Below are 23,612 nucleotides of genomic sequence, written 5' to 3'. Positions count from 1 at the left end.
CACCAGAGCTCACGTTAAGTCCTAAGGGTCGGGGCCTTAGAAGCAAACTCCCCTCAGTGACCATTGCTCTGCCTCTTCAGGCCGCAGATGAATTAACTTCAGTCCCGAATAAATCACTTTTAACAGGTTTTCACAGCAGGTGTGCCAAGTGTTTGCCCAGGAAACCCGTGGCACCCTGTCCTCACCTTGTTAGCAGTCACCGCGCCAGCATCCGCCACTTGCACCCGCTCTGGAGGCATCGCCTTGCTCCTCTGGGCTGGAAGGCGGCATCCCGCCTGGTGGGAGCTGTGGGAAGCGCCCTGGGTGCTCATCTGGCCCTGCTGATGTGGCTGAGGGCCCCTGGGCCTCTAGAGCTCGGTTTCCCCTTCTAAATCTCAGTGGCCTCCTCATCCCCTGCCCCCCTTCACAGAGGGCTTCCCATGCCCATAGGATTTTAGCTAGTGGGTCTCTTGATCCCCGCACTTGGGAGGTGGAGATAAAATGAGCATGTCTCCGTGAGGAAAAAGGAAAGGTGGGGGTTGGGTGGGCAGGAGGGAGGGGGCGCTCTGCCTCTGAGGGGAGTGCGGTGGGTGGTGCAGCCGGAGCGGGGCCAGAGAGTGTTCCTCTCTGATAGGAGCACAGACCCACCACGACAGCAGGGTGGGGTGGTGGCCCCTCTCCCGCAGAAGAAGCCCCCAGCTCCGGCTGGCGGCTGCAGCCGGGGTGACCAGGCAATAGGAGTGGCCCCAGGCGGCCAGGAGGGGAACTCAGTGAGACAGGTGGATGCCTCTGCCCCGGTCCCCCACCTCTGGGGGCAGCTACTCAGCTTGTATCCGTGTCTCTTTCAGCCTCCGGGAGGAGTTCCTGGGACGCAGCCATTGCTGCCCAATTCCATGGACCCCACACGACAACAAGGTAGAGACGGTGGGTGGGGCTGGCGTGGCCTGGGTGTCAGCAGGGGCTCCTCCTCCCTCTACTTGTGCCACCCCACGACTCACCTCCTCTCTCTCACAGGCCACCCCAACATGGGAGGATCCATGCAGAGAATGAACCCTCCCCGAGGCATGGGGCCCATGGGTCCTGGCCCACAGGTAACCGACCACCTGTCTTGTCCGTCTGTCTCCCTGGCCATCTCTCTGTGTGCCCCCGCCTTCTCTCCTCTCGCCACAGTCTGTCTTCCCCGTCGCCAGCTGAAGGGGTGAGAGGAAGGGCATGTCCCCGTCCCCAGCTCCCCTCTGCACCCATGGCGAGCTGGCCTTCCCTTAGCAGGCAGAGTCGAGGGGCCCCCGGGACCCAGGGGAATGGGGTCTTCTGGGGGTCCTTCTAGTTGGCAGACTCTTCCCGGGTGGGATGTCCCAGCACGGGGTTTGAGGACTTTGAAACATGGTGTGGAGGAAGCCCAAAGCTGCCTCCCACCCTGGGTGGGGTAGACTCGAGGGGCTCAAGAGCCACAGTTTGTTGGGACCCAGAGGTGGGGCATGTGAGTGGTGGTCCTAGCTCCACCTGCGACTCACCATTTGTCTGTCCTTGGACGAGTCACTTTGACCTCTGCGGGCCCCAGCAGGCCTCAGTTTCCTCACGTGCCAAAGTAACAGTGAGTCTGTATCCGTGGATCTCAGGGGGGCCAGGCCCCCAGCGCCCACTCAGCCCACAGCCTTAGCCAGTGTCATCTGCCGGGCTCCTGCCCGGGACTCCATTGCCAAAAAGGGCAGCGTAGAAACCTCTGGAAGAAATTATTTCCAGTGTCCTTTTATACCTCTTTACAGTCACAGCAAAACAGTCACTCCTGGTGACCCAGCCCCACACCCCACACCCCACAGGGAAAGACCGTCTAGGCAAGGGTCTGAGGGGCTGTTCTCCTCCAGAACCTTCTCACAGTTGCTGCCACCCTCCGAGCATTTGCACGTGGCTGTTTCCTGTAGCAAGGACAGCAGAGAGTTTGCTGTGTTCCACCCGCCTCGGGAATTCGCCAGACCTTTATCTGAAAGAAGCTAGAAGTCTGGATAAGGGGAGGGGATTGGGCAGAGTGAGAAGGCTTTTATTCCCTCCCTTGCCTGCCCTGCCTGGGGGTCTGCTGTGCTGGTCTCCCCCTTCTTTGCTGGTAGGTGTCTGGGATTCTCTGGATCCTCTCTGCAGTTTCCGGGCCCCCTGGGGGTGGAGTAGCACCCTGCCCCACCCCCACACACAAACACACACACACACACGCTCCCCTTCGCAGGGACAGGGGTAGGGACAGGGGTCTGTCTGCCCCCCAGCCCTGCAGTGCTGCTCCTTCCTGGGCCTGTGTTTGCAGCAAACCCAGCTTTCTCCTGAGGTGCTCGGAACATCTGTGGTGTTGAAAGATTCTAGGGCGGTCCCTGTTCTCTGCGGCCCTGTAATCCTGCGAGGAAATAAGCCCGCAGCAATCCAGCTCCGGTGTTCCGTTTCTTCCCTTCTTCAAATCCCCCAAAGTTCGAGTTTTCACCAGCTCCTTTTAAGCTGCCAGAGCGGCCCCTTCCTGCCGGTGGTCTTCAGCTGACCCTGCCGGGCCGCCTGCCTGCAGGGGCTGCGGGGCCCCTTAGCCTGAGCTCCGGGGCAGTCCCATGTTACTGGTACAGAAACCAGCAGTGGCCTTGGGTTTTCAGGATGTCACGGGGGGTCTGGGTAGTTCAGGAGGGTGGAAACCGAGGGAGGGAAAATCTAATCCCACCACCCACCCCACGGTTCTTGGGGGGCTCAGCAGCTGCATCTGTGAAGTGGGAACGCAAACAGCTCCTGCCCTGTTGGGCTGCTGGAAGGAGAAGGCCAAGTTCGTGGTGTGAGGCTGGCACAGGGTAACTCCCTCAGGAAGCAGTTTATGGTTTCCAGTTTTGGGGGCTTAAAACCACTGTTTATATCTCTAGTTGCTTGGATTTAGTAATTGCTTTAGGTTTCTTCCTTTTTTCTGGCTAAGTCATTAACAGTTTGTTAAGCCTCTAGCAGTAACCAGTATTGAGGTTCTAAAAGCTGAAAATCGATGTTATCAGACCGACAGCAGAATGTTCTGGAAGTTTAGGACTTCCTCCTGGCTTAGTGAGTATCTCATCACGGTGGTGCTCCTGGCCAACAGTCCAGCACACTCTTTGGCACACTTGAGAGAGGTGAAGGTCCCAGAGCCTGTGGTCTTGAGGGAAAGGGCCTCTCGGGCCTCACCTGAGCAGGGTAGAAAGGGTGGAGCTCCCTTAGGCCCCTGGGAGGGTCCCCGGGGGGAGAGGGAGGTGGTAGCCCAGGGATGTGGTAAGGTCAGCTGACATACCCTTGCCATCATCACAGGCTCTGAAAACATTTCTTTATTTTACTTTATCAATATGGAAACTTTAAGGTGCTTTGCCCATGTCTCCCATACCCCTCTAGGTGGGGAGCAGTGTTAAATCTCACAGCCAAGCCTCCCTTGAAGCAACCAGACGTCCCCACCAGCCCATCGCTGGGCACAGGAAGGCCTGGCGTTGGTGCAGCGCTGGGCCTGGGCAGGGTTGGGGTGTGGGGTGGATTGCAGGGTTGCGGGCCAGCCAGGGAGTGGGCATCAGAGGTTGTCTTGGGCACAGCAGAGCCTGGAAGTTTTGGACTCCAAGGCTGGGGATCGGGAGAGGGCAGACTCTCCATTCCCTAGGCCCTTTCTGTCCCTGAGGGTGCTGCCCTGGTCACTCCCAGTGGACGGGAGAGGGGCGAGCTCAGACCTGGAAAGCACGGCTCTGCCTACAGCTCTGCCAGGTTGGGCCTCTGGTCCCTGCTCTGCAAGATGAGTGTCAGGTGAGGGCTCCTCCCCTCTGTGCAGCATCTGGTTAGTGACCACACCTTGTACAGCTTCACCATCTTCACCTCTAGCAACGCAGTGCTGTGGGCAGACAGGAGCTGGCCGAGCCAGACCCATTTCTACTGAGTCCCTGAAACCATGCTTCTCAGGCTGGTGCTTCTGCTGTGAACACTTCCCCTGCAAGCTGATTTCAGCCTGATCGTCGCTGCTGACTTACTGTGTGGCCTTGGGAAAGTCTCCGGCTCTCTGAGCCTCCACGTTGTCATCTGTGAAATGACAATGTGTGAGTGGCCCTCCAGGGTCTGTGCCTCTATAGGAGAAGAGACCTGGTAGGGAAGCTCCCTCCAGGGAAGCTGCCTCGCTGGCTGTTCTGGAGGCTCCTGGGGGCTGGGCGGGGTTAGACGGTGCACCCAGAGCCTCCTGGCTCGCGGCTGCACGCTGCGCGTCCAGACCTCTTTCTGGAGCGAGTGTCCGTCCGCTTGTCCTCGCCTCTCCCCGCGCTCTGTGTGCTGCGGCGTCCTGGGCTTCCACTCTCGTGCAGGCTTTTCTCCTGGGTGGGAGAGGCAGCTGTGGTGCCAGGAAGAGACCTCAGTCTTTCTGGAAGACCTTTGTGATCGGCCAGGCTGGCCACAGTGGAGAGCGGGCTGCCGGGGGAGGTGCTGAGCTTCCTGTTCCGCAGGAGGGGGGTGAGGCTGAGACGGGGAGAGGGGATGGAAGGGCCCTTGAAGACCCGAGGTCCTAAGACGCTGCGGCAGCCCACGGGCTCTGCTGTGTGTTCTGCTGCCGATGTGCCCAAATCAGTGCACACCTCCTCGGGCTTGCAGAGCACTTTGGAACTGTCTTTTCATTTGATCCGCATCGGGCCCTGTAAGGTTGGAAACATAGGGAGCTCTGTGTCCCCGTCGTACAGACACGGCAGCGCAGCAGCGGGGACGTGGTTCTCAAACCAGAGCCAGGCTGCAGAGCTGTGTGACGGGGCCGTCACTCTTCTTCTGTACCTCAGTTTTCTAATCTCTGAAGTGGGGAGAGTAATGGGATTGTCGAGATAATTACATGTAGGTGGTGTAGCACAGCCTGGCGTGCAGTAAGCATTGCCACTGTTTGTGTAATTTGCCCAAAGTCCCCATCAAGTGGCCAAGCCAAGGCCAGCCTTCCTGTGTTCTGACCTCACAGGCTCTGTTCGTGACCCTGTGGCATCTGTCTGTAAAGTGGGCTTGGCCCTGGCACATGCCCCAAGCCAGCCACTGTTTGCTTGAATTCGGTGCACATGCCTTCCTGCCCCACAGGGCTCACCCTGAGCAGGCACAGGGTGACGTGAAGATTTACGAGGGCTGGTGCCAACGGGCTTCTGCAGCCCACCCTCCCCTGCCCGCTCTGACTGGGTGTCTCGCTGCTTGCCAGCCAGCCTGGTATTGCTCCTGTCATCGTCTGCATCCTGTCTGGTATTCTAGACTCCAAGCCCGTCTGTGGCTGACCGAGCAGGGCAGGTGGCCCCAAGGGGTGAGATGTAGGAGATGGTCCCTGGATGAAGATCTCGCCGTAGCCCGATGTTGGCTCTGAGTTTGTCGGCTCTCGCTCTCGCTCCTCCTGCTCAGACCCCCTTCCCATCCGCCTCTCACCACGTGAGCAGGTGAGAGCGCAGACTCCGGGGCCTGCAGACCCAGGTTAAAGCCCAGCGTGCTGTTTGCTGACTGTGACTTTAGGCAAACCTTTCTCCCTCAGACTTTGAGTCTTCCTTTCTGTAAAATGGGAACAGTTCGAGTCTTGTGGAATTGTTGTAAAGACCAAATACTCAGTTTCCTGTTCTGTAAAATGGGAATAATACCAGCCTCGTGGAACTGTTACAAGGATCAAACTAGAGGCCGGGTGCCAATGGCTCATGCTTGTAATCCCACCACTTTGGGAAGCTGAGGTGGGAGGATCGCTTGAGACCAGGAGTTTGAGACCAGCCTGAGCAACATAGCGAGACCCTGTCTCTACATAAGGTAAAAAATAATTAGCTGGTCACAGTGGCACATACCTATAGTCTCAGCTACTTGGGAGGCTGAGGCAGGAGGATCGCTTGAGCCCAGGAGTTTGAGGCTATAGTGAGCTATGATCGGGTCACTACACTCCTCTATCCTGGGCAACAGAGCAAGACCCTGTTTCTCTTTCAAAAAAAAAAAAAAAAGAAGATCAAACCAGGGACCGTGTATAAAATATATTATGTGCTAAATAAATGGCAGCTAATGCTGGCTGTTCTTTGCCATTAAAATTCCGCTAACCCACTTTAGAGTCTCCTATGAGGGCCGAGCTTAAACTGCAGCCGAGCTCGCTTTACTTCTGTGCGTTCACTTCACTGGCTGCTCCAGCGTCGGCTTAGTGAGTGCCCAGTCTGTGCCAGCCACTGCAGAGAGGGAAGGGGCGGTGTGACCATTAGGACACCTTCAGAGTGCACTCAGAGTCCAGTGGGACCAATGGAAGGTGGACACGGGGGTCCAAGACAGTCTGTTCCCTCTGGCTAGTGTGGTGGGAGCCCAGAGATGAGAGCAGCTTGCGTGACATCACAAGTTTTTGAGAGCATCACCACAAGGCCCCTGAAGTGCATTGAGTGCTGTGACTGTCCCTCTGTGCTGGCTTGTCATTGTGGTCCCAACACCTGGTTCCCACCTTCCCCCACCTTTTTTGAAAGAATGTATTGTTTTTTCTCAGATCCTTTTCACAGACTAACCCTCTCGCTTATATTCTGTCTGTTTGTTTTTCCTCCCTCCTCTCTCCGGTTCCTTTCTCCTTCTCATAGACTGACCCTTGGTTATCGTTGCAGAATTACGGCAGCGGCATGAGACCACCACCCAACTCCCTCGGCCCCGCCATGCCCGGGATTAACATGTAAGGCAAACACGACCCGGCCAGTGGCTTTCCCCACCCTCTGCCGGCACCCCAGAAGACTCGTGATAAGAGTCATTGCTGGTACCTCTCTGGACCTCAGTCTCCTCATCGGTAGAGTGAGGATGTTGGCGGCCCTGGTGATGAGAGCTCAGCCTCATACAGTGTTCATGTGTGCCAGGCACAGTTCTGGGTGTGCTACACGTATTAGCTCTCCTAATCCTCACGAGAACCCAGTGAGGCCGTTACTGTTATCCCCCATTGCAGATGAGGTCGCTGAGGCACAGAGAGGCGGAGTAACTTGCCCAGGCTCACACAGCTTTCAGTGGCAGAGTCAAGATTTGAACCCTGGTACAATTAGCCACTGCTCTCTGGTGCTTTACTGGTTTTTAACCCCTTTGTGAGAATCTGTGGACTCCTTTCCTAGGAAAATGCATAAGCATAGGAAATTTTATGTATAATTTTAAGTATTTTATAAATTTTATATATAATTTAAAGGAGTTCATAGACTTTCACCCATGGAACTACCCATTACTGCCTAAGCCACATGGACTCTGAGGCCCTTGGACGGTACAAAGGACTTCCTGTTACTGATGTCAGCCCTCTCCTGCCCCTGCCACTTCCACCCCTTCAAATTTCTGGCACCTTTTTCATTGTCTCCATCTCTCTCCCTCCCTCAGGGGCCCGGGAGCTGGCAGACCCTGGCCCAATCCTAACAGTGCTAACTCAGTGAGTACCCCGGCCGGGTGGGGTGGGGTTTGTCAGGGGAGGGCTTCTGGGTGCAGGGTGGAGGTGTCCCCGGGAGAGGAGCTATGCAGGATTCCCGCAGGTGCCTCCAGGGAGGGGGCCACGTGTAGGTGGAGGCCTGGGAGTAGTGTGCCGCCCGCCCCGCCCACTCCTCAAGGTCTAGGCCGCAGACCCGGGCCGGGAGAGCACTGCTCAGAGTAGAGGGTCCTCTGCCTGGGCGGCTGCCTCCCAGCCTCAGAGCAAGGGGCGGGAGGGCGCTCAGCAGAGACAGTCCATGGGAGAAGGGCAGAGGGCTGGGCAGAAGGGCAGAGGCCTGTCTTTCCAAACTGGAGGGGCCTCCTGTGGCCCCATGGCTCCCGCCCAGGACTGCGGGTCAGTTCAGCGTAGCAGAAAGAACTGGACTCGGTCCTGTCCCTGGCCCACCTAGGGAAACTGATCAGGTAGCCAGCTCGTGGTCCCAAGGCCTTTCCTGTGAAGAATGGGCTTGTGTCCCCAAGTGGGTTTAGAAGCTAAGGGGCACTGCCTGTCAGAGGAAGTGACTGACACGTGGCGCCCCACATCTCATTTCTAGATTCCATACTCCTCCTCATCACCCGGTACCTATGTGGTAAGTGTGTGTGAGTTTCGGGCATTGCGTGTCTAGCCCCGGGAGACTGAGCGTGCAGGAGAACTCAGGGTCCACATCACTTTACCTTTCAAAGCACATCCCGAGCAGAGGTTCCAAACTGCTGGCACTTGCTGTCAATACTCACGCATCTACACAGGCCTGGGTGGCCCAGCAGTCCCCAGACAGGACCTGGCCCTGGGATTTCCTTCTGGGGAGCTGACCAGTGGGCTGGTTGCCTTCCACGGTGGGCCTCTGGTTTTCTCCAGGTGGCCTACAGTGCCACCTACACCTGTTCACACACGTGTACCCAGGTTTGAAAAAGCAAAGGGGGGAACATTAATATAAGTTCAGTTTCCCTCTGGCTTAAACACCGTGGCTCTGAGTGAGCACTGGAGGTTGAGCAGGAGGGGAGGGCAGGCCGGGCCGGGTGGGCACTTACTGCTGCCTAGGGACAGCATGGGGCCCTCCCCCCATGTGTCATCGCCCCGTGGGGGGGGTCTGATACTAGTTTTTATCTCATCTCCAGGGACCCCCTGGTGGTGGTGGCCCCCCAGGAACACCCATTATGCCCAGTCCTGCAGGTAAGAGCACTTGAGGGGAGCTGCTGTTGGGGTGGGGGCTGCCAGAGAGTCCTGGAGGGGCTGGGGTGCGGAGCTGCAGCCCCCAGCCACTCCTTCCTGAGCAGTGCGTCCCCCCCTGCATGCGGCATCCAGGGCTTTGGGGTCAGGGCACCCCTGGTGTCGCTGACCCACTGTGCAGCCTCGGGTCACTCCCCTTTGGTTCTCAGGTGCTGCTTCCTAAAGGGCGGGGCTGAGCAGAGCGGCCTGGGAACAAGGGGTCACATTGCCCTTGGCTCCCTCTCCTCAGGGAGAGCCCTGTCCTGGGTCGCCATTTCCCTAGATGACGCACAGAGGGGCCTTGGGTTCTCGCATGCTGGGGCCGGGACTCTAAGCACGATACCCTTGGGTTTGCGTGGCTCCTGGCTTCTGGTCCTCTGTGTGGAAGATCCCTTCTCCCTTTTTCTTTCGTCGAAAGAGGGCATGTGTGCACAGACGTGGGCATATGCCCACATGCACATACACACACGGCATCGCAGTTATGTTTCTTCCAGCTAAGAATAGCACGCCAGCCAGCTAGAAGGAATCCAACATATGATCCTTACCCACCCCAAAAATAACAAGTGAGAGGTAGTTGGATTTCTGCCCTGAATTACGGTGCCTGCTCCCGTGATATAAACGTTTTCGCTGATTTCCTAAGGAGACTCTTCTGGCTAATTGGGGAGACGGAGGGGACGCTCCCCCACCCCCTCCCAGCTCCCGCTCCCCTCACCGGGACGCTGCTCGGCTGCTGGGGTGGAGCTGGCTGCGCCCAGATATTCGGCTCCCACTCCGGCTCCCTTCCTGCGGCTGCATTTTGATGAGCTGCATGACCTACATTCAGACTGGGCCACACGGACCCGCTCCATATGTTAATGTGTCCCCAGCCCGTCCCTGCCGCACCCTCCTGCCCCGCCAGCTTGGCGGGTGGCCCCTGGGCCATGCGCAGCATTCCACTTGCCCGGATTTGATCGAGCCACTGGGATGGGTGGTGGTGGGGCGAGCCCAGGTGGTGGCTTTGCCACCCCCACGTTGTCCCAAGCAGTGTCTGGGGACCAGGTTTGGTGTGGGGTGGGGAGACGAGAATTCCAACCTGTGGTCCCCCCTTGCCGTGTCCTGCTGCCGGGGTTGAGCGGTTTTCACAGTTGAATTTTCTGTGATTAAAAACTTTGTGAATCTTCATTAAATACAAATTAGCCAGAAAATGGTGGTACTTAGAGGAAATTTTAGGTGATAAAATACAAAAGAATGAGTTCAAGTGCCACGAGTTTGTTTTAATTAAGAAATGAATTAATCACCCCGACTTGCGGGTCTCCCCTGTTCTACAGATTCAACAAACTCCAGTGACAACATCTACACAATGATTAATCCGGTGCCGCCTGGAGGCAGCCGGTCCAACGTAAGTCTGCTTTCTAATAATTTACATATCAGACACCATAACAAATCATAATTAACTTCATCAGCTGAGGGGAAAGCAAGTTTAATTGATTTCAGCCATTTGTTACCAAAGATGAATAAAATAAACCGTCAGAAAAGTGATTAACTCTTGGGCAGCTCAGCTCCCATTTCATAGCTGGTAGGGGGTGGGCGACAAGGCGGCAGGCAGTTCCCACCCCTCCAGTCAGGGTGAGGGTGCCGAGCCGCCTTGGGGACCTGCTGCCGTGGGGGGTGCTGGCGGGGAGGCCCCAGGCTGCAGTGGGGGTGGCCGGTCCCTGCTTAGCCAACCGGCTGCACTGCCCTGGGTATGCCTGTGCCCTCTCGGGCCTGTTTCCTTGGCACTGGAGCTGAGGGTGGAGACCGTGGCAGGAGCAGGTGGCTCATTTGGGGACCTGCCTGCCTTGTGCTGCTGCCGTGAGCTTGTGACTCCTCTGCCTGGCGGTTGCTTTGCCTCTCCTCGGGCCACACTCTCGTCCGAAGCCACTGCCTCCCTTCTTTGCCTCTGAGAGAGCCAGCCCCTGCCTGCTGCTGCCTCGATGCCACCTTTTCTGATTCTGGCTTTCCCCACCCCCTCCCCCGAGGCCGCTGGATGGGACTGGATTATGCGGGTCCCCCATCCCGCTGCTGGGAGTTCCCTGCTTCCCCTCACAGACAGCCCTTCCATTCCCGTCCGTGCCTCCCTCCTCCCTGCAGGCAGGGAGGTGCCTCTGTCCAGCCTTGTCCTTGGGGAGCTCAGGTCTGAAAGGTCTGTGGACTGCAGAGCGGGGGGGGGGGGGGGGGGGGTAGGGCCTTTGGTTTTGCTGGCTCAGTTCCCAAGGTGACACCTGAATCCCTCCCACCCCCAGTGTGGATACTGCATGCATGTAATCCCCCAGCGGCCCTCGGAGGCGAGGGTTTTGGCCTCCCTCCTTAACCAGGGTCCCTGACGAGGACGTATGGGAAATGCATACACTGCCCCACACCAGGGGACAGCCAGCACCTCCCACCACCCCAGCCTCACGGCCACCTCCTCACGAGGGCGACCAGCCATCCAGGTTTAGCTCTAAAAGCCTTGCATCCTGAGACATCTCTGACACGAAAAGTTCTGGGCTTTGGCAGTGGACGCAGAGGGTTGGGTGGAAACGTATAAAACCCACACAGAGGCCCAAAAGGCAGAGAGCAAAAACACTGTTTTTAGTGTCAGTTGGAAATGGCATAGATTATCTGCCTCCCACGGTCACTGTCACTGCGTGTCCCCTGACCATGGATGCTGGCAGTCGTGACTTGCGGCTGTCCACAACAGATCGCCTGCGTCACGTCGCCGCAAGGGCGACAGCCGTGCCGCGGTTGTGCGTGTTAACGGCCTCTGCCTCGGGCTCTGCCGCAGATGCAGGGGACGCCTTGTGTCGGGTTCGTGCTGCTTTCAGTTTAACATTGTGAGCATTGTGACCGTGTTTCCTAAGAGTTCAGATGATGAAAATGAGATCGGTGACAGTGCCAGCACCAGCGTGACCCAGCCACCAGTGAAAGAGAAGGCTGAATGACCGTGTTATTTTAAAGGACACACAACTGGCTTAGGGAGGTAAAGAGGCCAAACAACATACTTCCCAGGATGCAGAGCAGAACGGCGTGGGCGTGGCAGAGAAGGGGACACGGAAGCGCACTGGAGACTTCTTCCCAAGTCTGGGATGACGCAGGCACGTCCTGCTGAGTCTGGGGGTTTTGACCTCCAGAGAGACAGCAGTGCTCCGTCAGAGTGGTCGCTGAACACGCTGGGCACACCCGTCGCACGAGCTCCATTATCATCGCGTCCCCTTGATGGCACTGCGAACCGAGGAGGTTACATTTCCTGATTGAGAAGTTGCAGCTGGAAGTCCTGTGTGTGAGCCAAAGGCAGAGGGAGTTCTGACGGCAGGTGTGTCGGCCCCTCGCGGCAGAGCCGGTGTCTGTCTGATCTCACCGACAGTCGCGCTTTCTGCAGCACATAAAGTGACGCCTCAAGTCGCGGCAGCAGCAGGTTCCCGCTAGCTCTGAGGTGTGTGCATTTGAAAACTGCAGTTTTAAATTGTCATCTTGATTTCCAGGAAGATGTTAGTGAAGCTGCAGAAAACATGAAAGATTGTTGTTCTCCTGTCCAAATACAGACGAGGCTTTGCCTGTGTATCTGCACGCTTGTATGCGGTTAATTTTGGCGAATTTCACTTAGCCTGTAAGCATTTTACCAATGGAAATGAAAACATCTTACCTGTTAAATGTCCTGCACACCTTGTACCCGACACTGCCACAAAGTGTGATTTGCCACCTGTGCCGTCAGCTTTCGTAATGAAAGTTTTTGGGCACTTTTCAATTTCCTCCGAACGTGCAGAAGCACTTAATGAGATTTTTGACTTCACAGACACAGCGACCACCTCAGACACGTGCCCACGAGATGACTGTCATTGTTGCTGGCTGTAGAAAAGATGTTAAAAATGTCGGTCTGCCGTGAAAACGTGTTTTTTTTTTTTTTTAAGTGCGAGACAAGAAGGGTGTCCTTCTCTGATTTGGAAATGCACCGCGATGAGAATGGAAAAAGGGATTACAGTAAGATAGAAACGGGCGTACTGTTTCTCCAGGCCTGTCTGGTCTTTAAAGAGGCCACGAGGAGCCCGCATGGGGCTGAGCCAGCCACACCCGAGGCATTCGGTGTCACGTGGAGGTTGCAGCAAAACCTCACACGGCAGAAGTCATGACTCACTTTTGGGAAATGAGACTGCTTGCGAACTCAAAAACTGTCACCAGGTTCAACGGGACTTTCTCAATTTCTTCACTAAAACTGTAACTTATTTGGAATCCAGTTAGGCTCTCACGAGTCCAAATTACCTCTGTGCTTCAAAGCCATTTTTTCTGAGAAAGAGGTTTAATTTATAATGCCATCCAGGGTGCTTCACAGTGTTAAAAAGTGACAGACATCGTACACAGGGATAGCCCATCTGGTGAATTTATAGACGCAGAGGTCCCAATTGACAAGCGACTGTCCACCAAGGCCAGCCTGTGTCCACAGGCACAGAAGTGGGTCGTCATCTTTGGAGAGCAGGAAGTGAATTTCTGCGAGTCCAAAAACCTGTGCTAGTAATAATAAGTAACACCCTAAGTACTCCGTGTGCAGACGTTTTTGTGGAGAGGGTATTTAGGTGGGTGTCAAGTTGGACCGACAGCGGGAGTCGGGGTGAGGTGGGCTTGGTAAGAGCAGAGCAGTGAGTCAAGTGAATTTTACATTGACTACATTTCATATTTCGTTTTGCCACTGCATTTTAAAAAGATACCAGGAAGGCAGCAGTCAAGTCAGAGAAGTAGTATTGGGAAGGGAAGCAGAACAAAAATACTCTGTTGTATTTTGGGGCAGAAAGAAACATGTCATTGTTATTTTTTAAATATAAGTAATATTTGTTTCATTAGTCCTATTATAGTTTTAAATTAAATACATGCATCTTCATGAGAAAAACTTATAAATAATATAGCCTACAAAATTTAAATATTCAACAAAGAATCTTTAAAAAGAGTTACTGCTGTATCAGAGGACAGAAACATAAAAATGTCCTATTTTGGCCAGGCACAGTAGCTCACACCTGTAATCCCAGCACTTTGGGAAGCTGAGGTGGGAGGATCACTTGAGCCTAGAGTTCAAGACCAGCCTAGGCAACATAGCAAGACTCCATCTCTACTAAAAATAGAAAAATTAGCTGGGTGTGGTGGTACGTGCCTGTAGTCCCAGTGGCTCGGGAGGCTGAGGCAGGAGGATCGCTTGAGCCCAGGAGTTCAGGTTGCAGTGAACTATGATCAACGCCACTGCACTCCAGCCTGGGTGACATAGCAAAACCCTGTCTCTAAAAAAAAAAAAAAAGAAAAGAAAAGAAAAAGAAAAAAATGTCATATTTTCCCCATACATACCATTTATTTAACCTTCCTTTTAATGGCCACTGTTAACTAGATCTATTGTTATTTTGTTCAAATAATAATATTTATGTAACAGAAAAGTAAATAATACAGAATAAGTCAGTGGTGCTGGAACTAGATACCTTCATGCAAACCAGTGTGGTCGGGCTACGTCCGTACACCAGTACACAAAAATTAAAGTATGTCATAGACCTAAATGTTAGGGCTGAAACTATAAAACACTTAGAAGAAAACAGAGAAGTAAATCTTCATGACCTGGGTTTAGCAAAGCCTTCTTAGACACAACACCAAAAAAACAAGCAACAAAAGAAAAAAATAGATAAATTAGACTTCATCAAAATTTTAAAAATTGGTGCTTCAAAGGACTCTATCAGGAAAGTAAAAAGACACCACACAGCGTGGAGAATATATTTGCAAATCATATATCTGATGTGAGACTTGAATCCCAAATACATAAAGAGCTCTTACAACTCAATAATAAAAAGACAATCCAATTAAAAAAAATGGGACAAGGATCTGAATGGACGTTTCTCCAAAGATATATAAATAGCCAATAAGCACATGAAATGATGCTGTGTGTCATTACTCATTCAGAAATGCAAATCAAAACCGCAGTGAGATGCCACACCCCACCCGTAAGAATGGCTGCTATTGTCAAAAGACAAAATGACCAGTGCTGGCGAGGATGTGGAAAGATTGGAGCCCTCATACGCTGCCGGTGGGAGTGTAAAGAGGTGTAGCTGCTTTGAGAGACAGTCTGACGTTTCCTCTCAAGGTTAAACACAGAGTCACCGTAGGACCCAGCAGTTCCACTCCCAGGTATCTACCCAAGAGAAATGGCAACATGTGCCCTCACGGGAACTTGTACACGGATATCCACGGTAGCATCAGTCATAACAGCCAGAAAGTGAAAACAGCCTGGATGTCCCACTCGCTGACGACTGGCTTCATAAAACGTGGTCTGTCCATGCGGTGGCCTGCTTGTCCGTAAGGAGGAATAAAGCACGGAGTCACGCAGGACTCATGCAGCAGCACAGACGCACCTCGGAAACGTGCTGAGTGACAGAAGACAGCCACAGAAGGCCACCTGACTCCATTTATACGAAATGTCCGGAATAGGCGATCGGTGGAGACAGCAAGTAGAGTGACGGCCGCCTGAGGCTCGGGGGTGGAGGGTTTCTTACTGGGGTGATGGAAATGTCCTAAAACTCACTGCAGTGGTGGTTGCACAGCCCTGTGAATATCCTAAAACCCCTGAACGGTACGCTTTAATGGGCCAGTTGTATGGTATGTGAATTATATCTCAACGAAACTGTGAAAATACTACACAAAACACAATATTTAATGTCAAATAAGTACTTGTTTTTATATATTCATGTTAAAGTAATGACATTCATGTTACAAATAATAACATGCACGTGCATAATTACTATCATTTTGGGGAAATTTTTTGGTCTGGTATGGCTGTGTCATGGGTTGGTTCCTTAAAAAGTTGGTTACCCTCATCCTCATCACTTGGGTGAATAAGCGTGAAATTTGTTGCCAGATGGCAAAATGTGCCTGAAAGCCTGTGAGCTGCCTGGGACAGCAAGGTGGCTGCGCACCTGGGTGGGCGAGTGGATGTGGGGAGGCTCGTGCCCCAGCTTCGCCCCTGCACCCTCCCTGCTGCACCCCACTGGGAGGCCTTCTGCTCCTGCAGGACCCCTGCCCGGGATTACTTCTGCCATGGTCTCTGCCTGCCCAAACCGTGCCCCTCAATTTTGGTGATGCCCTGCCTCCTCCTCCCTGCAGCCTGTTCGGATTTCCCCACCTCTGTCTGCAGCTCTGTAGAGCTCAGCACCTCTGTCCTTCTGGGGGGTCGCTGGGTGTCTGAGAGCACCTCCTCCCGGCCCAGACTCAGGTGTGACTCAGCTCTGTGTCCTCAGCGCCCAGCCCAGACCGGGTGCCAAACGGTCCTCCATTCCACCACCCCCACCCCTCCCACCCTGCATCTGGCCGGCATCACAGGGCTTGGCTCTCCGGGCTGGGCTCACCCTCCCTCCCTGGGCTGTGACTCGTGGCTGCTGGGCTGTGACTCGTGGCTGTGGGAAGTGACCTCTGGCCTTCACTTGCCTCCTTTCTGAGATGGGAGATGGTCCCAGATAGGCCCGAGAATGGCGTAGAACCAGTCCCGTGTCGGAATCCCTGGTCTGCTGCACTGTCTTTTCTGCGTGGGGGCTCCCTAGTGACCTCCCCTGCCCCACAGCTCCAAGGCGTGGTGCCCTGCTGGGTGGCCCCCCAGCTCCTGCTCCCCCACCACCTGGCAAACCCCATCTCTTCTCACCGCCCACCCCAGGAGGCTTCTTCACTTGCACTTCTCCATCTTATTAGCCAGGAGGAGGCCAGCGTGCCGGCCCCAGGGCCAGGCTGCCGGGTTCCAGTCCCAGCGCCTCGTCTCCGGCCTGGGAGACCTGGGGCACAGCCTTTTCCACTCTGTTTCCTCCCATGTGAAATGGTGGTGGGAAGCACTGGCCCTTTGGGTCCCTGGCCTGGCATGGTCAGAGCCGTCGGTGTGAGTCCCGGGCTGGTGAACCACACGCTCTGCCCGGGGACGGACAGAGCACTGCAGTGAGATCTGAGAGGGGGGTTGAGAGCTGCTGCTCCGTGGGACTGGATGGCCTTGGCCGGTCCCTGTCCCTCCCCGAGTTTGTTCCCTTTCCCTGGGACTCCTAGGGCGGAGGTGAGGGGCCTACCCCGGCCCCCTGGGCCCTAAGCACCCAAGTGCGTGTGTGCAGAGCCCATCAGAACCGAAGTTCAGTGAGGTGGGGACTCCTGTGTGCTGTAGCCCAGGGCCTGGGCCCTTGAAGCTGCTTGTCTTTGTTGACTGACTCGGGGACGTGGGGCCCTGTGAGGGCTGCAGAGGGCCTGGGGCCCGCCGAGCTGCCATCTGTGTTTCTCCCGCAGTTCCCGATGGGTCCTGGCTCGGACGGCCCGATGGGCGGCATGGGCGGCATGGAGCCTCACCACATGAACGGATCGTTAGGTGAGCCCGTGCCCTCGGCCTGCCCCTCCTGTCCGGGCAACCGTCCCTTTGCCCCAGCTCTGGGAACGGGGCCCGGTTTACAGCCTGGCCTTGGCTGGGCACTCAGAAAGATCCAGAGAGAGATAAACTTCCCACACAGAACATTCTCTGCACAGAAAGAGTGTGGGATTTGGGTGGAAGGGCCTGGAGGCCGGAGCAGCCCACGAGGAAGGGATCCTTCGCAGAGGCCAGGGACCCCTCCACGGAGCAGTGTGCAAAAAACTGAACTGGATTCTTCTCTCCTTTCAGGGTCGGGTGACATAGATGGACTTCCAAAAGTGAGTGTGCACACGACGCCCCTCCCCGACAGCACGCTGTCCGCGTCGGCAGGTTGTGGGGGACGTGGGGGCTCACCTCCTCTCCTCTCTCCACAGAATTCTCCTAACAACATAAGTGGCATTAGCAATCCTCCAGGCACCCCTCGAGACGACGGCGAGCTAGGAGGGAACTTTCTCCACTCCTTCCAGAATGACAATGTAAGCCCCCACCCCCATGCACGCGCGCTCTTCCCTGGGTGGGCTTTGTCCCCAGCCTGGCCACTGCGATCCAGCAGGTTCTGGAGCCCCGTGGCTGCGGCCTGCCCGCCCGGCTGGTGGCCTGGGAGCCGTGTCGTGGGCTTTCCAGCTGACACTGCCCTGAGTGTGCCCGCTGGTGGGTCGTTCTGGTGGTGGCGACGTGCAGGCCGGACGCCTCCGGCACTAGTTAAGCTGACATGGCCGGGGAGCGCTGGGCTGAGAGCTGGGGGCAGCAGTGCCCCTGGGGGGCCCTTTCCATCTGTCCTAGGGAGGAAGGTTCATGGAACCAGCGATTTCCAGGGGGCTCAGCAGAGGGCTGGCTGCCTGCTTTTCCCAGAGTGGGCATCTCTATACCTTCTCATGTGAAGAAAGTGTCACGGTTAAGTTGCTTTCCAGAACCCCGTGGGGACTGGCCCCCTCCCCAGGACACCCTGGCTGTGCCCTGGCTGAGAGGCCTGCCCTGGGGGCGGGCAGGGCTGGAAAGAAGTGGGAGATTCAGAGAGGAGAAGGAGCACGGGGGCTGCTGGTGGAAAGGAGCCCTCAGGCCCCCTCCTGGCTGCCACCCTGCTGGCCCAGCCACACCCACACGGCCCTGCCTGGCCTGTGCAGTGAAGCCTCAGGGGCGTTGGCACCCGGCTGTGCCTGAGGCCTCCCCACCCCGCCCTCACCACCCGCCTTTGCCTCTCCCTTCAGTATTCTCCAAGCATGACGATGAGTGTGTGACCCCCCTTCTCCGAGACGCTGAGAGAGCCGGCATTGCAGGCGGGAAGATGCCAGAAATTATGCAAGAAGAAGTGAGGTGTCATTATCCAGGAGCTGGGGGGAGGGCGTCTCCTGCTCCCCCTCCGCCCACCCCCCTCCGCACCCACCTTTCCCACTTTAGTTTCATGCAATAAAAAGGCCGAACTTTTTATTCCATAAAACATGAAGGACAAAACTCAAAATAAAAATTTATTTCAAGTCAATGACCAGAAAAATCCCACCCCTTGCCCTTTCCCAAAAGGACCTTTTCTGTACATGACACTTTTTTGTTGTTTTTTGTTTGGGGTTTTACCGTTGTTGGGATTTTTTTATTTGTTTTCAGGGGGGTGTTTTTTGGGGAAAAATTTTTAAAAATGGAAGCTTCTAGCAAGCCCCCCCACCCCGCCCCAATCAACCTCTATGCTTTCTTCTTTAAAAAAAAAAAAAGGAAAAAGGCAAAAAAAAAAAAAAAAAAAAATCCAGAAGCCCTGCTGTCTGTCTGTCCCCAAGCCCTTCCACCAGGAAAGCTAGTCTAGGTGTGAGATCTCACACTGTCTTTGTAGCCATCTAAAAATAATAATAATAAACTGGACAGTTTACAATCAGTGGTTTCTCTCAAAAAGCCTTTTTTGGAAAGAAGAAAAGGAAGTCAGCCCGTTCAGCTTGGGGTTCTGGTTTGTGCGATGGCACTGGGGTGGCGGGAGCCTGCGTGCTTCTGCCTGGCTTCTGTGGCGACGGCAGCGGCACACTTGGACCCCAGCCCACACCCACGCTTGTCACGTGGCCGGAGGGGCTAGACCACCCGGCACCTCTCAGGATCTACCGCAGCCAGACCTGCGCTGTTCCCGGGACGGCTTCCTCCTCTGTCCCCCGACGCTCCTGTCCCGGCCTCCCCGCCTCTCCGGCCCCTCCTCCGCCCCCACCCCAGTCTTCCCAGCGAGAATCCTGCCAGCTGGGCGGTGGCCTGGAGCAGAGTAGGAGAGGCCGCCACCGACAGGATGGCTATGACCTGGGACCTGGAAGCCGTGACCGCCACGTTCGGGTCCCGTGATCCTCGCATCGCCGCCGTCGTGGGCGTGGGCAGGGCGGGCTGGAGTTTTGGTTTGCTTTGTTTTTTTCTCTTTATTCGTCCTCCCTTTTCCGAGATGGGATATTGACCAGGATTGCTCTGTACGTGCTTGGAACTGGACGCAAAGACTGGAGTGGCTGTGGGGGGTGGGGGGACGCCAGCAACCAAACAGACGTGCTGTTTCCCGTCCTGTTTTTATTTTCAAAAACCGACAAACCCGACGGTGGAGCCTGTGCCCTCCCAGGAGGGCGACTCACGGCCCCCCTGGCTTCATCGTCCCCCATGGAAACCCGTGTCTTGCCCTGGAAGACACCCGAGTTCTTTGTACATTGACACACCCTCTCCCCCTCCCCTGTAGCTGGTCTTTGTTTTATCACCCCCATCCATGTATATCATATTATGTGAGATATCATCTGCCTGAAAAAAGACCTTGTGCGGATTATTGGGAACATTGTAGCTGTTTCTGTGTTTTTTCTTACCTTGTAGTCTGGTTCTGAATTAAGAGAGGAAAAAAAAAAAAGTAATTATGATACATTGTAGTTTGTGTACGATATATGTTGATAACGTTTTATTAAAGGGACATCTTTTTTCCGCAGCCCTTCCTGACATGTTTGGGGGAACGTGGGTTGGAGTTATTATATTCATTACAAAATGCAAGGTGACCCGTCAGGCAGAGTTTTTGTGCTGGTGCATAGCGAGATTCGTGCCTTCCCTTCCCGGGTGTGTTCATTCTGCCTTGTGGAGAGTTGCGGTGGCCTTTTGGGCAGGTAGGTTGGGAGGGGAGGATATCAGCCTCGCTTTAAATATTTGGGGACTTTCTGGAAGCCAGCTTCAGTTTCTTGTCTGGCAGACACATTTTGCTTTGCCGGAATGTCTGCTTTTCTGGGAGTAGAGAGGTTCCTGGTGCCCTGTGTTTGCTGTCGGTGCCGTGTTGGCCAGGACAGTGGGATCCCACGGGATCTGCTTCACCGGAGGCCCCCGCGCCTTGAGTGCCTGCTCTGTTGGGACCTGCAGGGGCTCGGGGGTCCTTAGATGCTGGGCCCTGGGGGAGCTGATTGTTTTTTAACCTGCAAGGCAATGGGGAGCCCTTGAAGCATTTCAAGAGTAGCACAGTCCGACTAGAATGTCAGGAAACGTAAGCCGGCTGCACCCTGGGAAGGGACAGGATGTGGGGAGAGCCATCCCCAGCCGACGTCTAGGCAAGAAATACCGAGGGCCAGGGCCAAGGGAGCAGTGGTGACCACTGACTGGCACAACATCTAGGAAGTAGAACTTTCTACCTACTTGAGCTCTGGGGACCTCGTTCTAGGCCACAGCAGGAGTGGACCTGCAGTACCTGGGCTCCGTCCACCTTTACGAGGGTCTCAGGAACCAGATTGCCAATTGCCAGGGTCAGATCTTGCCTTTGCCACTACTTGCTGTGTGGCCGTGGGCAAGTTAGTTTATTCCTCTGCCCTCGGTTTCCTCACCCGTGAAGTGGGGGGTGGGGGCCTGCCCACCTCGTGGGGCTGTGAAGGCCTCACCGCAGCGCCTGGCGTGGTATCAGCTACAGTGGTATTGTTGTTACTCATGTTTGGGGAGAGTCCAAATGGGTGTGATGGGGAGTAGCTGGGACGATCTAGAAAGTTCCATTTGGTCCTTCCCTCCTCACCTTGGGATAAGGTTTCCTTTGAACTATTGGGAGAACGTCCCCACTGGACAGGTGAGGAGGCTCAGGCTGTGATTAAGCTGCACTAATGGCGCTGACCCCGTGCTGGGGAAGGAGGTAAAAGATGGGGCCCCCTTTGATACCCTCGCTGCCACCTGTGCTCCTTGGAGCAGGAGTCAGCCTCAGGCTGGAGTGGGGGTGCCGAGCGAGAGGGAAGCCAGGGCCCAACCTGCAAGGAGCGCCCTGTGCACCTACCGCCCACCCAGCTTGGGGCGTGACAACCCTGAGGCTCTTCCCCACAGCCCCTCAGCCTGGGGCCCCTCGTCCCCATAGTGGCCCTGGGGAGGGCTGGCTCCGGGTTGGCCTTGCCCTGGGTAGATCTCTGAGGAAAGGACTGGCGCTTGTTATCCATGGTGTTTTCCCAGCCCAGGCCTGACAGAGCTGCGGGGCTGGCCAGAGCGCTCACTGGCCAGTATAAGGACCCTGAAATGAGGGGCAGGAGAAGGGTGTCCTGCCTGTCTGGGCCCCTGCCCAGGAGCTGGGCCCAGCACAGCCGCTGCTTTCCTGCTCATCACTGTCCACAGGCAGCCCACTCCAGCGGCCAGCCTGGGGGCCCAGAGCAAGGGCCAGCTCCGAGGCAGGAGACCTGCCCCCTGCCACCCTGGTGGGCACCCTCCCCTGGGGCCGGCAGCTGCCAAGGCGTACAGCCAGGGCAGGGCTCCCGCTGGGGCTGCGGCTGCTCAGCCTACCTCCCTGGCAAACCCTGAGGAATCCCCACCCCGGCCCCTGCTGTCGCATGAACTGTGGTGGGTTGTGTTCCAAGATTCCATGAACCCTAAGAGGCTGGACCCAGAGCACCCCCGGGCCCTCTGGCCCTGACCAAGGAGAGCTGCGCCGCTTGGCCTGGTCTGCAGAGCTGCGGGGCTCCTCTGGGCGTGGATGGAGGGGCTGAGCAGGGAGGGGAGGGCTGGAGGCAGGTGAGCCCTACTCTGCCCAGCCCCGGGCTCACTGTGCACAGGCACTGCGGGCTTAGCGTTGGGCGGGGGATTGGAAACAAGGAAGCAGGCCAAGCGGGGTGGGTGCCACATGGCAGAGTCAGTCTGGGCCTGGTGTGTCCTCTCTGTTCCCAGGAGCCTGACGAGCCCCAGTACTTGGCATCTGGTGTCTGGACATTCGGCCACCCCCTCGGTTTCCTGCCTCCATCTCAACCCTCCCCATGCCACAAAGACCTCACTTCTGAGCCTCCGCAGACTCTCTCTTTCCATTCGTCTCCCATTCGTGTGTTTGTTGAGCACTCGGGATACAGCAGGGAACGAAACAGACAGGGAGGCTGGCGATGCCCTTCACAGAAGCGGGCAGGCGGCAGGCAGAGCCCTGTTTGGGCAAGTTAAACCTGAGGCGCTGATTAGCTCCCAGTGAAGATGCCGGGTGGGCAGGTCTGGGCTGGAGACAGACTTTGGGAGTTGCGGGCTGTTTGGTCTTTAAAAGCCACAGGCTGGCTGAGATCATCCACGAGCGCGTGGAGAAGGGGCCAGGGCCTGGCCTGGGGGCTCTCGGCAGTGAGAGATCTGGGAACAGGAGCAAAGGAGGCAGGGAAGCGAGGAGACCAGGAGAGTGGGGTGCCCTGGGGGCCACATGAAGAAAGGGGGTGCAGAGAAGAGAATGCCTCCCGCTGAGGGGGGGGGGTCCCAAATGGCCACACTCCTCACAGCTGCCACACCTGCAGGCCTCTCCTGCTCCTCCTCACCCCCCAGCGCTTCCTGCCCCAGCCACGCAGAACTCTGGCTGGCTGCCCACCGAGCGCCTCTGTTCTTGCTGTCCCCTCCTCTGTTCTACCTGCCCTTTAGAACCTAGCTCGGATGACACCTCCTTCAGGAAGCCCTCTAGGCTGGGATGGCTCTCTCTGGGTCCCCGTGGCCCCTGTGCTGTAACGATTCAGTGTCTGCCTCCCCATCAGGCTGGGAGCTCCTCTAAGCTGGGGACCATGGCTGAGTCCTCTTCGTCCCCAAGTCACCCAGCACAGGGCCTGGCACCCAGCAGGTGCTCAGTGAGTACTCATGGAGTAACTAACTGGATGTCCAGCAGCCCCCGAATGTGCTCAGTGGCACCCCTCCCCATTGCAGGTACCCGCCTACCCGTGGGCAGGTGCTCCGATGTGGGGAAGGAGGCGGCCTTTATGGGCACCTGCTACTGCAGACCCAAAGGAGACGGCTGTCAGTGCCCACCCGGCAGACCGCGAGCTCCTGGAGGGCAGGGACCGTGGCGCCCTCATTCTGTATCTCTGGCTCCCAGCACCGCACCCGGCACGCAGTGGTACTTATAAAATGGGCTGTGGGGGGCTGCCTGCCCCTAGGGGAGGTCTACAGTGGGGAACCTCAGGGCTCAGTGTCCAGTTCTGACCTATTCTTGGGCTCCATCACTGGCCCAGCTGGGGATGTGTCTATGTGTGCGTCGTGGGGTGGGGGCGGGTGAAGGAAAGCTGGCAGGGCCATGTTGCTCCTGACAGGCTGGACTCTAGAGCACTGAGTTCCTGCCCGGGCAGCAAGCCCGCTCCCTGATCTTTGGGTATGAGGAGGTGTGGCCTGACGCGTCTGGCCTGGGAGAGACTGAGGATCTCAGTGGCACTAACCAAGGCGGAGTGTCCGGAACAGGGGAGGGGCTGG

At 56.2% G+C, this 23,612-nt stretch overlaps 1 protein-coding gene across 28 annotated transcripts in view; it reads left to right on the top strand.

Moving 5' to 3' along the window:
• SSBP3 (single stranded DNA binding protein 3) overlaps positions 1-19,896 on the top strand; it is a 157,970-nt gene extending 138,074 nt beyond the window's left edge. For 6 of the 28 annotated variants that reach the window (XM_069480021.1, XM_069480023.1, XM_069480016.1 and 3 more), the window contains 11 exons: positions 828-894; positions 994-1,070; positions 6,555-6,619; positions 7,297-7,345; positions 7,935-7,970; positions 8,497-8,551; positions 9,895-9,965; positions 16,859-16,937; positions 17,226-17,254; positions 17,351-17,452; positions 18,185-19,896. In XM_069480021.1, coding sequence (XP_069336122.1) covers positions 828-894; positions 994-1,070; positions 6,555-6,619; positions 7,297-7,345; positions 7,935-7,970; positions 8,497-8,551; positions 9,895-9,965; positions 16,859-16,937; positions 17,226-17,254; positions 17,351-17,452; positions 18,185-18,214 — 660 coding nt within the window. In that variant the 3' untranslated portion in view covers positions 18,215-19,896. Of the gene's footprint in view, positions 1-827; positions 895-993; positions 1,071-6,530; positions 6,620-7,296; positions 7,346-7,934; positions 7,971-8,496; positions 8,552-9,894; positions 9,966-16,858; positions 16,938-17,225; positions 17,255-17,350; positions 17,453-18,184 lie in introns of all 28 variants that reach the window. The other 22 variants (XM_069480030.1, XM_069480024.1, XM_069480020.1 and 19 more) reach the window with 15 other exon arrangements.
• Positions 19,897-23,612: the final 3,716 nt, after the last annotated feature.

Source organism: Eulemur rufifrons, chromosome 8 (assembly GCF_041146395.1).
Source record: "Eulemur rufifrons isolate Redbay chromosome 8, OSU_ERuf_1, whole genome shotgun sequence".
In the NCBI taxonomy this organism is placed as follows: Eukaryota; Metazoa; Chordata; class Mammalia; order Primates; family Lemuridae; genus Eulemur; species Eulemur rufifrons.
Note: the sequence above shows the minus strand (reverse complement) of the source record. Positions and strands in the feature narration are given on the sequence as shown.